The 15,172-nt window shown below is 41.2% G+C and overlaps 2 protein-coding genes across 2 annotated transcripts; both read left to right on the forward strand.

Moving 5' to 3' along the window:
- Positions 1-195: 195 nt before the first annotated feature.
- LOC119020732 (MAP kinase-activated protein kinase 2-like) lies at positions 196-7,432 on the forward strand. Its single transcript, XM_037100289.1, has 10 exons — positions 196-898; positions 2,505-2,644; positions 4,487-4,551; positions 4,633-4,712; positions 4,799-4,925; positions 5,126-5,201; positions 5,355-5,479; positions 6,699-6,784; positions 6,871-6,951; positions 7,034-7,432. Exons 1-10 carry the CDS (start codon positions 656-658, stop codon positions 7,166-7,168), a joined length of 1,158 nt encoding a protein of 385 aa, XP_036956184.1. The 5' UTR covers positions 196-655; the 3' UTR covers positions 7,169-7,432.
- A 2,027-nt stretch (positions 7,433-9,459) lies between these two features.
- Positions 9,460-14,487, forward strand: si:dkey-197j19.6 (neural Wiskott-Aldrich syndrome protein). The gene is made up of 9 exons (XM_037100290.1): positions 9,460-9,756; positions 11,800-11,946; positions 12,167-12,253; positions 12,333-12,417; positions 12,526-12,601; positions 12,688-12,754; positions 12,866-13,019; positions 13,943-14,175; positions 14,266-14,487. The coding sequence occupies exons 1-9, from the start codon at positions 9,658-9,660 to the stop codon at positions 14,398-14,400; spliced, it is 1,083 nt and encodes a 360-aa protein (XP_036956185.1). The 5' UTR covers positions 9,460-9,657; the 3' UTR covers positions 14,401-14,487.
- Positions 14,488-15,172: the final 685 nt, after the last annotated feature.

The following is a 15,172-nucleotide window of genomic DNA, read 5'->3' on the forward strand; positions in this document are numbered from 1 at the left end:
GGTGTCAGACTGAAGGCTGGTTGAAGGGGGCCCCCCTGGGAATTTACAGACTCTAGAGTCGCCCCTGCCCAGCGGCTGTTTTAAAGAGATGAAACTACCACGGTGTGATTTAGGAATCAAGTTTTCATTCCTCCTCGACTTGAACCATGCACTTCTTAGGTTGATTTCTGGTCGTGTTTTTTTTTTCGTTTCCCTGCCGTGCGTCTTTGCGCGTGGTTGTTCCTTTAAGAAACTTGAATTTGAGCCGCTCCGCGCTGACGTAGGGGAGCTGGAGATGTTGATGTAGCCCGCAGAAAGAGGCAGATTACCGCGATGAGGACCAGGCAGGGGCACCATCTCTCTCTCTCGGTGTAATTTTGCGTGTTTTATCATTTCCACACACCCATCCGGAGAGTCGCTGGAGTCTTTTGTAGTTCTTTGTGCCAATAAAACGGTGCGATTCAAGACCTCCGCCCTTTTTCTGTACTCCAAGGAGGTGTTATAGATCACATACCTCTTTTTTTCCGCTCCTACGGTGTTCAGAGAAGGTCTGTCGGGGAGTGCGAAAGTCCTCTGGACGCTCTCGGGCGAACTAGGATGACACCGGATATGTTCCGCAGCAGAGGCTGATGTGATTTTCTCTGAATCACTGTTGGTTTTTACAGAGAGAACAAAAATGCATCATGACCAGGAGGAGCAGCCTGTGAATGCAATTACTGCGCAGCACTCCGCCGGCCCGGGGAGCAGCCCGGTCAGCGGCCTGACTGACCTCCCACCACCTCCCCACTCCAAACTGGAGTTCAAGAGACACGCAGTGACAGAGGACTATAAAGTCACAGCTCAGGTCCTCGGCCTGGGCATCAATGGCAAAGTGCTAGAGTGCTACTGCAAGAAAACAGGAGAGAAATGTGCCCTAAAGGTGTGTGTGTGTGTGTGTGTGTGTGTGTGTGTGTGTGTGTGTGTGTGTGTGTGTGTGTGTCTGCTTCTTCATCCTGCTTGGTGTGAGCGGTGTGAGGCTGCTGTCATCAATTATTCATGTCTGCTCTCTGATCTGCACCATTTCGTGTCTGCAGATCTGTCCACAAGTGTGATTTCTGTGATGTGAGGTGGATGTTACTGTGACGCAGATGAGACGTTAATTCAGTCATGGATGCATGCAGCAGCAAGCTGACAGCAGATTGAGTTACAGAGCCGCCCAGACAGTGGACGTGTCTGTCAGACGGTGATGTGCTGTCTGGGATGCTTTGACACAGTTGTTCATGATGGTTGTGTGGACAATGACTTGCTCTGTTCATGCCTCACATCATTTTCTTGATCCTCTGACATGCAACACAAGTAAAAACCTGCATTTTTCACTCACCTGCTCACCATTAAAGGGGCACACTGTTGAAATTCAGCCTGAGAATTGTAATGTTTACAATTTTAATGAGGCAGTAATACAAAGACATATCATAGTTTCTTTGCCAAAACTACACAGTGCACCTTGAAGGATGCGCTCATTAAATGTGATTTCTTTTTAAAGCCAACTTGGGGAATTAAGGTTGTGAGAGAGCGTCAGAGCCAGTGAGTCAACAAACAGCTGAAGGTTTGCAGCAAAGCTTTAAGAAAATACAAACAGGAAGCACCGCCCCGTGAGTGCCTCCACATGTTTTCTCTGGAATATCTTTAGCAGTGAGCCACAGCCGAAAAAGGTATGATGAAATGTGAAGAGCGAGCTCACAATGTGTCCTCTGAGAGAGGCAAAGCCGTGATTTGGAGCAAAGCCACACCTTTATAAAGCCTTTTTTTCCCCCTCCACAATGTCCATTGAGGATATGGGCCGGGGTCTGCACGTCTAGGAAAATAGGATATCCCCCTCCCCTGTGTTTGATAACAGCAGCTACAGCCCTGCGTCTTTAAAGACAGGGCCGACTGCTTGGAGTATTCACTCTTAAAGCTCTCAGCAGAAATTACTGCAGATTAATGGTTATGATAGTAGCCATTACTACAGTGAGTGTCTTCGCTGTAAGACGTGGGCTTGTCTCTGGTTTATTGATTTCTTGTTGAAGACGTCAAACTCGTATTTAGATAGATCAGTGTGTCTGCCTCGGGGAGTGAGATCTGCAAACATAAATGCAGGTGTAAAAGCCTCAAATAGGTCAGAGATATTTAAGAATTTGTTTTGGTTTCATTTCTTTAAGTTTCAGTATTAGTTTTAGGGGTTGGGGTTAGGGGTTTTAGGGGCAAGATTGGAGAAGTTGAGAAAAGATATTACAATACAAATACAAGACTTTGTGAAGGCATGTACGTGCAACAATCACTCTTCGTGCTTGTTGTGTGAAACATTTGACCAAACTGACAAAACATGCACCGTTTATAAGTTAACAGTATTGTTTCAGGTAGTTAAAGTGTTTTCTAAAGTCTGTTTGTTCTTGTCACGCATAGTTTTATAGGTTAGTTTTCGTAAACTGTAACTAAAAAGCATGACAAAAACAAATAAGAAACCGGATCATTTCACTGATGTGTGTTTTCTTGGTGTTGAGCAGATCCTGTATGACACTCCTAAAGCCAGACGGGAGGTCGAGCTGCATTGGCGAGTGTCCGGAGGTCCACACATCGTCCCAATACTCAGCCTGTATGAGAACATGCACCAGGGGAAGAAGTGTCTCCTCATCATAATGGAGTGGTGAGCATGTTCAACACTATGTTATATACATATAGTCTGTACTTATTTGGGGCCTTTAAGGGGAAAACCATGGTGGAGTAAAGTGTTTTTTGATAATGTAGCACAGTTTTATATTCTTACAATAAACTAGCTGGCTATTAGCATGTTGGTTCTTTATTAGTCAGTACAAAACACGTATTCTGCATGATCATATTCTATGACCAAAGGGCTGTTTACACAAGTTTTTTCCTAAGTAAAGTCGTCATTACTGCTTACGGGTGGTAAATAAAAGGAGTCAAACCTGTTTGGATTTATTAAGTGTCAACTTACAAGTGAAGTAGTTATCGTAAAGACTTCACTTTAGAATGGGAAACGTATATTTTGAAAGAAATACTTAATTTTGACGTTAGTACCACTGGTTGTATTGTGTTTTCGTACGTAAAAATAAACCATATATATGAAGTGTTGTTAACGGATAATTTCTTATTTTTTACCTGGAATATTCCCATTAAGATTCAGAATCTGTTACATGAAGTAGTCCCGGCCAAGAAAACAGCATACAAAGTTAAACAGAAAGAAATCTCTCAAATATAGATATAGTAGTTGTAGAATATGGTCATGCAGAATAAGGTATTGATTAAGTTTTTCGTAAATAGCCATCATGCTGCTAATATGCATGCTAATAAAAGATAAATATATTAACCCTGATATAATTGTCTCCTCTTGAAGCCGAGAGACAGACTGCATGAAGTCACACCATGCCCAGTTCAGAACCCGTCTGTCTCCAAACATCTGGATGGTATCTAGATCCAGCCGAGCTTGATTTCAGCACACACCTGGCACGAATTTGATTTTGTACTTTGGGTAAATCTCAACAGAAAGGAAGTAAACTTCTGCACATCTCTCCCATACTTTTGGATTCTGCTTTTGTTTGCATCCTAGCTTCTTCCACACTGCGGATTGTGCCCTTAAACAATAAACCCGGGTCCTAACTTATGAAGCTTTTATCCTTGGTTTATTAAAGTTAGATCTTTAGTCCCACACAGCATAACACTTTATAAAAATGACTTTGTAATGTAATTTTTTTCTTACTTACGAAGTCAAAATTCTATATATCTGTATGTATTCTTTGGGAAGCCATGACACACTAGTTTGGTTTGGTGATTTGTCCTCTTGTGCAAATAATTCAGCTCAGACTGAGAAGTGTGAGACGTCACAGTCCAGAACAGCAGATGAACAAAGGTGGTAATAATGTGACTCGGGTTGTTTGCGCGTGTTGTTTTCCTCCTACCGTGCAACAGAACAGACTTGACAGGATTCATTTGCATCGCTGACCACATGTCACTGTGGCTTGAATGACTGGAGGCCTCCGTGTCCCCTTTGTGTCTTGATCTGTGTTCGCATGTGTATTATGCACCATCCACTTGTGAGCTGAGCACACCGAACAGTTTTTAATGAGGCCATTTTCACTGGACTATGAAACACTTTGTGTTGGAGGAGCTACGTTGTTAGCTGCTCTTTGAAATAAAGCTCATTTGGATATGTAACATCTTGAACTCAAAACCAGCTCTCAGCTCAATTGTCACCTGGCAGCACTATTAGATCATCTACATCTGCTGTTAGATGTCACAAAAGCTTGCTGTAAATTCTGTTCTTGGCTGGGTTTTCCCTTTAAATGCATCCTCACAGCTTGCATCATCTGAGCCTGCCGTGGCTCAGAAGACTGGACTCATCTGAGCAGTAAATTGTGCGGCACAATGACTCACTTTGTTGTCACACCATGATTGCAGTAGAGAACTGTGGTCATTTGCCAAGAGTCCCCTCGCTGCCCCAGTTCTGATCTCTTTGTTAATTTTGTCTCAGTATGGAGGGAGGGGAGCTGTTCAGCCGCATTCAGGCCCGAGGAGACCAGGCCTTCACAGAGAGAGGTGAGTTACAGTTCACATGACGCAGCTGAAATTCATGGGTTGTCAGTACGTGTTTGCATCCATGTCGTGTCCGTCCATCAGAGGCGTCAGAGATCATGCATGACATCGGCTCGGCCATAAAGTTCCTCCACCACATGGACATCGCTCACAGGGATGTAAAGGTACCGCTGCTGTCAGAGTAATCCTTCACAGTGAATCTAAGAAAGAATTTAAACCTAACAACGTCATTTTGAATCTCTCACCGAAGCCTGAAAACCTGCTCTACACCACCAAGGAGAGTAACGCCACACTCAAACTGACTGACTTTGGCTTTGCCAAGGAGACGACGCTGCACAACTCCCTCCAAACTCCCTGTTACACTCCGTATTACGTTGGTGAGTGTTCGCTGTCATGACTGCACTGTAGTAGGAGAAATGTATTCTAAATGTGCTATTACGGGGCCTAGTTTTTGGACGTGGTTGCTGTCGTTCATTTTGTTTGCATGTATCCACATATGGACCTGTTCCTGTGCAAGTGTGTCTTCATTCTCCACATCAGTGTGTTGGTATTTTTCTGTGTCTGTTTGTCCATTCAGCCCCAGAAGTGCTTGGGCCAGAGAAATATGACAAGTCATGTGACATGTGGTCTCTGGGCGTAATCATGTACATTCTGTGAGTATCATGTGCGTCGGCAACGGATTCAGCTCAATGAAACCTTTATTGCTGTTCTGGTATATTGTATCTACTGTACTGCACTGTGCTATACTCTATGAGGGAAGACAGCAAGGTAAAATGGCGTCTTCTCGTCCTCTGTTTTGTTTGTAGTCTGTGTGGGTTTCCTCCGTTCTACTCAAACACAGGTCAGGCCATCTCTCCAGGCATGAAGCAGAGGATCCGGTTGGGCCAATACGAGTTCCCCAACCCTGAGTGGGCCGACGTTTCTGAGGAAGGTCAGGCGTCAGACGTGGAATTTATAACATGAATTAATATTGCATGTAATAAAATGTCTTATTTGTCGTATTTATCCATGAACAGCGCTGGACAAGTTCATAAGTTACTCTTTAATTATTACTCCGCTTACTTAGTATCAAAGGTAATTAGTTACGTTACTAAATAAGGACTGTTACTTTCACACTGTTAATTTCTTCTCCACAATGTAACTTACCCAGCGACAAACTTCTTTAAATCTTGTCCTCTTAACGTCTTTCCACAACCATGTCCTGCTTTGAAATCCAGGTTCTGTTATCCAGCCGGGGTTTGTGCTGCTTCTCTGGCAGCAGAGGCCTCATTTACCTCTTTCAGATTCTTTTTTTATGTTGTTTGTCATTGTTTTGCTGCTTGTAAAACAAATTTACAACAAACCACTGTGTGCATTGCATCTTTGAGATAAAATCATTGAGACATACCTCTCTCCGTCTTCCTCCACTCCTTCAGCTTTTTAGCTAGTAGCTGATGTGACCTGCCACGCATTCATTTCAGCATCACACAGCCTACCGAGGCCTACATTCTGGCAGTGCACTTAATAAAGTAACTGCACAGTCATAGTAAAACTGATTTTGAAATTGTAATCCCTTACACTACTCTCATATGGGGAAAGTAATAATGTTGCATTGCCAAACACTGATCGTTTGAAGTGACAAAGCCACCGAGAATTATTGTCTGATTTTAATTCTCATCGGTGTAATGGAGCATTTTAAAGACTTTGAGCTCATTGTTTTGTTTTTCTGTGTAGACTGACTCTCATCATTCTATTTCCTTGTTATTCCATCTACAAGCACCCTTTTCAGCAAAAAAAACAAACAAACAAACAAAGCTCTGATAAATCAACTGTGCACCACTGCTCAGCACCAAAAAAACAGAAAGACACAGTCCACCGGTAGCGGAGGCTTACAAGTAAATTTTGAACTTACATTCATCAGATAACTAGAAACACAATTCTGAATGAATAAAAGTGTTCCTCTGTATTGGCTGGATGTGTGAATCATAATATTTCAGTGTTCACAGCTTGTTTCTGCCCCCAAGTGGCAAAGCAATTGATTAGCGAGGGTCTAAAGGAGCGTGCTGCGCCGAACAAATTGCATGTTTGAAGATATCTGAACAACCTTTACAACACATCCAGTCAGTTCAAAAGTCTGTTCTGCACTAAAATCTTAATTTTATGTCCTACAGCCAAACAGCTTATCATTCAGCTACTGAAGACTGATCCCAATGAGAGGATGACCATTGAACAGTTTGTGAACCACCCCTGGATTAGTGTAAGTTATCCCTGTGTTACCGCTGGGCCTATAGACTTGTATGTTATCCTTTGACTGATGTGATTTTGTGTTTTATATTACTGCAGCAGTCGATGGTGGTCCCTCCGACACCCTTGCACACCTCTCGTGTTTTGACAGAGGACAAGGAGCTGTGGGACGATGTGAAGGTGGGACTCTGTTTAGTTTCAGAATATGAGCACAAGGTGGCAGTAAAGCACCAGATTTACAGCACGCTATGTCTCCAAACAGGAGGAAATGACCAGTGCCCTGGCCACCATGCGTGTCGACTATGACCAGGTGAAGATCAAAGACCTGGACATGTCCAACAACCCGCTGCTCAGTAAGAGGAGGAAGAGGCCCGAACCTGGAGGAGCCCACACATGAGGAGGGGGAGACAGAGGAGTGGTGTGTAACAGTCACAAAGAAGTCACATTCTCTGAAGAGCAAGGGAAAATTACCATTTGACAAAAATAGTGTAAAACTATGAAAAACAGAGTGAGCAATATTTTCCCATCTGCGTGTCACTTCTTGTCTTTTAGTCACTTTTTATGCGTCTTTGTATCTCTGCACCCAACAGTCTAATAAATGTCATTTATCTTGATTGTTTTGTAGTCTAATATGGGAAATAAAACTGTTTTTTATGTTTTACAACTGTGTTGTTTGACTTTTTTCATACTACAGTGGTGGAACTGGAGCACTGTACTATTATAGAGGTAGAGGTACTTGTACTTGAGTATTTCCACCCTCTGCTACTTTATACATCCATCCAATTACCCACTTATTACAGTAGTATATGTTAAGGCTCATATTTTCTTTGCCTTTGCTTCAGCAAAAAAAAATAATGCCTTTTACTTGTAAGTATTTCTACATGTAGTATTGCTGCTTTTGCTCATGTACAAGATCTGAGTACTCATTTAATCTCCCAGTTGTTGTGCAGGAAAGCTAATTCTGCACAATTTGTTTGACACAGAGAGAATTATAAAAGCCTGTATTGTGACTGTAATATTATTGCTGTCAAGTGAAAGAAAGAATGACGTTACTTGGCGACAGTGTGAGAAATAGTTTTTTCTCTCTGTAAACAACAAAAGACTATGTGGAAGTCATTAAACATATTCATTAGCAAGATTACATTCAATCAATAAGTTCCCAAGGGGCCCTTTATGAGAAATTATTATGTCTGTATTGTAACGTGAACAATTAAAGGAAATTTAAACTGAGAGTTCAAGTTGTAAATATATCAACCTCATCCAGACATTTCTTCACACTTGAAATTTCTTCCTCTGAGAGCCACTGCTAAGTCATTAATATTGTCTGCTGCCCACTGGTAACAATGGTAACTGGTAACTGGTTTCTAAACTGAGGGAAGTGGAAACATATAAGCATCAGCGAGCAGGACCTATAGCATTGGACCTGCAAACCCAACACCCCCTGTAAATTTTTTATGTGTACAGGATCATAATAACAGGTGTAGGCAGCAGTAGAGGAACTACCCTAATGTAAAAACACTTCATGATATAGAAATAAAACAATAATAGAATAGAAATATCAAAAGAGAAAAACCATAATGGCCCATGTCAATGTTATGTTTCTATATTATTTACAATATATTACATGTAAGAATCATTCTAATGTGCAATATGTACAAGTATTTGATGTGAGAGCATTCAATAAATTCACCAAAATTTCAAAGGACGGTGAAGAAATAACAGTGTTGACAATTGTGTATTGTGTTACAGAGACAACTTCTCAAGTTAGCACGTTAGGCCCTGAGAGTCTAGGTTTTCAATCAGCTTCATGGGAGAGTTTGTGTTGAATGCTGAGCTGAAGCCAACAAACAGCATCCTGATGTAGCTGTTCTTATTCTCCAGATGTGTGAAGACTGAGTGAAAGGCAGTGGATATGGCATCCTCTGTGCATCTGTTGGTTCTGAGAGCATACTGGAGAGGGTCCAGGCTGGCAGGGTTATTGTCCTCAATGTGCTGGAGAGCTAGTTTCTCAAAATTGGATATCAGGATGTTTTTGAGACAGCATTTCCACAGTGCCCATTCTCCCAGTCTGGACTGCTAACTGTAAGGCTAACTGAGCGAACAAGCTAACAGCAGCTACAGTTAGCGGCAGTTAGCAGTTACCAAGTGATGTGCTGCCACCTGTTTGTTGTGAGTATGACTCTGACAGGTGGCCAGTTCTTACATGTTACCCCTGTAATGTTGTATGGTTAAAATGGAGCTAATTATAACTACTTTATTTACTGTTTGAGAGTTTAATCTACAACTCTGAAATGTTCTTTATATATATATAACTCTTTTATATATATAAATACATGTTTATACATCAAACATAAACCTAAATTTAGCAAAGTAAAAATATAAGGTGATATAGAATAGAAACGCTCAAATAAATGACTTGTAACTTGGTTATTTTCCATCACTCCTTGTAGATTATGTCTGTTTTGCTTTGACAGTTTAATACATGTGACAAGGTGAACTATGTGTGATAAAAACCTTTCCAACTAATTAATCTACAGTTGACCTTGTAATTGAGGAATAGAAACAGACACTGTAAGAGCAGACACGCAGTACCTTCAACTAATTTTGAATGATTAACAAACATCTGCTTTCTTTTCCCATCAACTATAAATACAGTTGTTCAGTTAGTGAGGGAAAGCCACAGTGCACACACAAGCGTACGCTAAGTCAAATATATTTGCATGGTCACCGGCTGCACTAGCTGGAAACATTTCCATTCAAACTAGTTACGGTAAGGAGCCGAAGTAAATGTGTTCAGGCTCGGTGTGTTCAGTGGATTAGAAAAATAAAAAAGGGGGGAAACAGTGACGGCAGTGGTGAGTAGAAGGTGAGAACAAAAGTTGTGTGATGGCCTCAAGTCTGATTCCTGGATGTCATGTCATGAGTGATCTGCTGACTATCCGTGAGAAAGGTATCCTCTTCACTCTGCTCGAACCTCCCTGTAAGGTCAGTTCATTCAAATCAACAGCCATGAAACAAAACTTAACAGTAATTTAACTCAGGTTGTTCTGTATGTATAACAGTTTGAACCAGTGTAACAGCAAAAATATTGTTTTAGTCTGCAATTTCTGTTTTAATGTTATCTGAATACCTGGTGGATGAATGGGCTGTCTGCGGGGGCTGTTTTGTTTACAGTTTCTGCTGCTTGTACTTCCTGGAACGCTAGAACATCTAAGATAAAATCATAACCTTTTTCAATGTGAACTTAATGTAGGAATCATGTATGTATGAATTATGCTGGTCCATTTTCTGCAGAAATGTGATATAGAATGTATATAGATAGGAATAGTCATTAAAGGTGTTTGTTGTCATTAGTGTAGTCAGTCACCTGAAACTAACAACTGTTGTTTTCGTTCCTAAGAGAGAACCCTTTCAACACATCCTCACACCTCAGTGACTAAATAGATCCATTGTTAGAGTCTCCCAAAATAATATATGATACCGTTCCCAAAACAACATGGCAGTTGCAGAGTTACACTTACACAACCTTAGTTGTTTGGTCGCAATTTGGTTAGGTTTAGGCACGAGAAATATTGTTAAGGAAAACATCACAGTTTAGGTTAAAATCACAAGGATTGCTTCTGCAACTTCCGTTAAAAACTTGCTCATGTTACCAACATTATTTTCAGTATATGATGTATGTGATATAACTTCACTACATTAGTAAGTTAAAAGAATTCACTGTTGTCTGCTGGTTTCTGTTCTGTGCTTGATCAAACCAACTGTTCGTCCTTGACCTCCTCCCTTCTCTGACTTTTCTACTCTTCCTCACTTCCTCCTTTCTAGCTGTAATAATTACTGCAGTCACTAGAGGTCACCACCTAAAAAGAGGCATAATATGGGTCACATTAAACTGCTTTCTTATTCAATCTATATGGGAGGGAGCTAAGGGAGCTGGTGCTCTTCCACAGAGTCAATACTACTTTGTTTGTTCACCTGTGGTTGTTTGTTTGTTTGTCTGTCTGTCTGTTTGTTTGTTTGTTTTAACATGCAAAGTAGAGGATGTTCAAATAACCAGTGTTCACTTAGTTGCAATCTGCAACCTCACCACTAGATGTCACTAGATCGTACTCACGACCTTTGACAAAAGAAAAAAGAAAAAGTAAATAATGATAGGAATAAAAAGCGAAGGGATATGAAAGAGAAGTCAGACACATCACAATTCACAGTAAAAGCCAGCCCTGGTACTACAGAGTGTTTTGTCAAGAGGGAGCTTTGTGTGTTTTTCTGAATGACACAGAAAGCAGAGACTCTCATGGACTACCGTGATGTGCACCAATATGTGAAGAGATATGAGCGTGATCACTGGGACCCATGGAAAATACTCCTAAATAAAAGAATACATTTCAGTTGGTGTGATGGACAGGTAGAACAGCGTGTCATCAACGTAACAATGAACATCAGATATCAAAAGGAAATCATTAACAGAGAAAAAGATGACACCTTAATTCTGTGACCCCACGTTTTGTGGATTATGGATTATGAGGATTTGCCTGGTGGTTATTGAAAACTAATGGTGAGGTAGGACTTGAAAGACAAGTGATAACACTGGATTATGTCATGGCAGGGTTTAATAAAGTGGTTTGGCCTTGTGAAGCTCTCAGTTAAATGGATCATTTCACAGCATCATAAGCCTCTGAAAAGAGGTCATGGTCTCTCTGAGGAGCAACCTCTCTCGCTCTGAAACTAAACCAGAGTGTCTCAAAGGTTGCTCCGAGGCACAAAGAAGAAGAACACTGAGAATCAAAGTAAAATAACAGAGGCAAAACTGTACTAACTGTAGGGCAAATGCAATGACAGAACTTTTTTCAGCCAAAGAATTGAAGTATCTATTTAAGATGGACTCGATTTCCCTGCCATTTTTCTGCTCTAGTTACACATTTCAAGCTGCTGATTAGAGGCTCCTGGCTATTCTTCCTCATATATATGCATAAGTCTGAATAAGGCTGTACCATTTGTGTGATCTGTGTGACTCCTGGTCCATTTCAGCTGGTCAAAACTACAGTAGCACAGGTACTAAGGGCCAAAGACGCTGAGGGTGAGAGTCCCGGCTGGAGCTGTTTGGGTTGTGGTGCTGTGTGTCTCATTGAGGACGAGTCCATTCACTCCTACTTCCTGCGACTGTACTGTGTCAAGGTAAGAGGAACTGCAGAACTGATAAGAGATACTCCACCTACTCACATCCACCAGCAAACCACTTCCCTCAGTGAAGTGACAGCTGTCTTTAATTTGCAGTTCCCTTTCAGCACAATAGGGAAATGTATCTTAATGGGCGTGCCTATAAGTACTTTAATATCTGTTCATAACCTGTTTCCTATTTTCCTTTCCTTTCATCCTTCCCTTATCTTAAACACAGCGTGCAAAGTTACTGTGGGAGCAGGAGCTGTACATCCCATTCAAATACACTGCAACTCGAAAGTTCTTCCACAATTTCCCTGCAGATGTAAGTGCCCCTGTTTGTGTGCGACATGCTTATCACAGTTTTTCAGCTGGTTTAAGGTAAATTTACTGTGTTTACACAGGACCATCAGGTAGGCCTCAACTTTGCAAATGAGGAGGAGGCAGAGGAATTTCATTTTGCAGTGGAGGCTGTCCAAAGAGACCAAGGTCGTAGAACAAGCAAATAGATGATTTGTGATAACAAAAAAAAAAAAAACAACAACTTTGTTTCACTCATATCTAGTTTAAGCTCATTTTACATCATTTGTTTTGCAGAAGAGATGACCTGGATGATTGAAAAAACAAGTGCTGAACAAGAGGACAGCTCAAAGAGTGACCCGCCTGATTCAGGGTGACAAAAAGGACTTTATTGACCTTAAGATGAGAGAGAACAGATGATTTGAGTTATAGTTAACTTTGTGTCTCTGTTCTCTGCAGAATTCAGCCACTAAACGAATCAGAAGAGGAGGAGCATTTGACCATGGATGCACCATCAACAGAAGAAGTAAGGAACATTACTGTCAGACAGACATCAAGGCAATATCAAATTGTAAAGAGTCCATGTGGAGATAAAATGCTAATTCATCACATTCCTTGCTGTAACTGTTTGGTGAAGTTTCACGATCTGGACACCTCTATGAGGAACCTGTTGATGCGAGCACAGCTCAGTGAGGACGACTTGAAAGGCAAAGACGTTGCTGAGGCTGTTGAATGCATCATCAACCAGATTGGTGGTGTCAAAGCTGTGCAAAGAGAGCTGAGGAAGAAAGGTGCTTTACTCTGGAAAATGTCGAGCAGTGTAGGCTCAATAGTTCAAGATCGTTCAAGTTTTTGGAAAGGGGATCGTATGAGGTACTTATCTATAGTCAGTGTATTACCTATGGCAGTTGGCACGCCCCCAGTTTGGAATCAGCAGGACTACCAGTGAACAAAGCTCAGAAATGTACTGCTGTGGACAGGGTCAGCAGCGAAACCCTTAAAATATTGATGTCAGTTAAAATGTATGCTATATTGAGAATATTTTCACTGCTTTATCTTTCCAACAGATAGCCTTTTTTTGACAGAATGAAAATGATCAATCTGTCCAGGCCAGACTGCCTTGTCAACAGCTTTAATTTCACAGAATGTAGAAGTTGCTCGTCTACCACTGCATTTCTGGGGGAATTTATTTGTGTAATCATGTCACTTTTGCGTTTTAAAGCGTCCAGATTCACCAAAACACCTACAAATTAAGTGTTTGTGTCAGTCAGAACAGCAACTTCTGTGATTTGCAAAGTAAAATGACTGTTTCTGCCAATGGAGTCATGTTTGTTTGGAGCAATATTTGGCTTTTATAACGGCATTCTCTGGTTAGAAAAGTGTGTCTGTTGACAAGGTAAGGTGGTGAAAACCTTTTATATATGGTGTACACTGAAAGGGGTATGGATTCTTTTCATTAGGTGGGTTGTTTTCAGCTGCAAAGATACATTTTGCTGCTGACACTGTCCACAGCAGTACATTGCTTAGCTTCCCACACCTGCAGCATGCTGACTGCCATCCAATGCAGGTAATACACTGATGATGGTTGAGTATCTCATACAGCCCCATTTCAAATAATCTGAAATATACCTTTAATGTCGTTCTTGAAAATGTTTATCTCATGCTTCAAAAGTAAATATTGAATAGCGATAGCAGCTTCTGGTACATTTGACAGGCCCAGTGTCTCATACGCTGCCGAGATCTACCGGGGCGTCCATCTCCCTTGCTCTGAAAAAGGGGCCTCTGCCACCTGTTCCCTCCTTCAAAGGCAGCACCACCTCCCATCAGACACCACAACGCACAAAGTCACTAAAACAGAGTCTGCTTCCCCCTTGGGTTCCTCCTCCTCCATCTACTCCTGCTCCGCTTCCTCCAGAGAGGATCAGGAAGAGCATCAGTTTTAAAGATGTAAGAGGACTAGGACACAGTTCTGTTAACCTCCATGTGAGTATGTAAAAGAGGGGAGTGAATGATCATAACTCTCCTTTGCCATGTTAGGTGGGCTCTTCGAGTGCTGCTGAAAAAAGTGACCTCATCCTGACTGCGCTGAGAGACATCAGACAAAAGCAGCAGCTCCAGCGAGGCACGAGTGAAGATGAGGGTCAAACAGAGTCCGACACTGAAGTCCAATAATAAGCGCCTGTAAAGAAACTTTGGTTCAGTCTGTGCTGTTGCTATGATACCTTTATTCCAAAGTTTCAAATAAACTCCTGCACATGCTCTTACCTCTACGAATACATTTACTTTTGACAATTCAGTGCTTCACCTTCATCAAAATGGCTTGTGATGATAAGAGGGCATTGTAAATAGGGAGCAGCTGCAAGTCTGCAACCAATCATACACCCAACATGCAATGTGAGGACATTAAACCAAACATCAATTTACTATATTACAGTCTCCAATATCATGGAGCTAGAACAGGTAAACGCTCGTTAATGTACTGCAACAATAACAGTAATTAGATTTACCTCTCTCTTATCAAGACTGTATACATTAAATAGAGTCAGTCCCTATAAATGAGAGGTAATCGCAGTCAATAAAGGGCGGTTGCATTTGTGCATTGCACTTTTTTACTTTTGTACTATTCTACAGTATGGCATAAAAAATAAAAAAAAAACAGTAAGCAAAGACCTTCCCCAAAACTACACAGTGTACCTTTAAGAATCAGTTTATCAAATGTTAGATGTGATTTCTTAAAGACAACTTTGGTGCTATTTGTAAGGAAAGTTGATTTTTGAGTCTCACTCCCAACTCCGTGTTGGGAATGTTTGCTTACTCAGGTTATTCAATCATGAAGACAAAGAGAGTTTGTTTACTCAGTTTGCTGATGAGTCAGTGATGATCCTTCTCTTCTGATTAAAATTTCTTCCCAGAAGGCACAATTTCAAGGTTTACTTTCTTTCTA

The sequence above is a fragment of the Acanthopagrus latus genome, chromosome 6 (genome assembly GCF_904848185.1).
Source record: "Acanthopagrus latus isolate v.2019 chromosome 6, fAcaLat1.1, whole genome shotgun sequence".
Lineage (NCBI taxonomy): Eukaryota > Metazoa > Chordata > Actinopteri > Spariformes > Sparidae > Acanthopagrus > Acanthopagrus latus.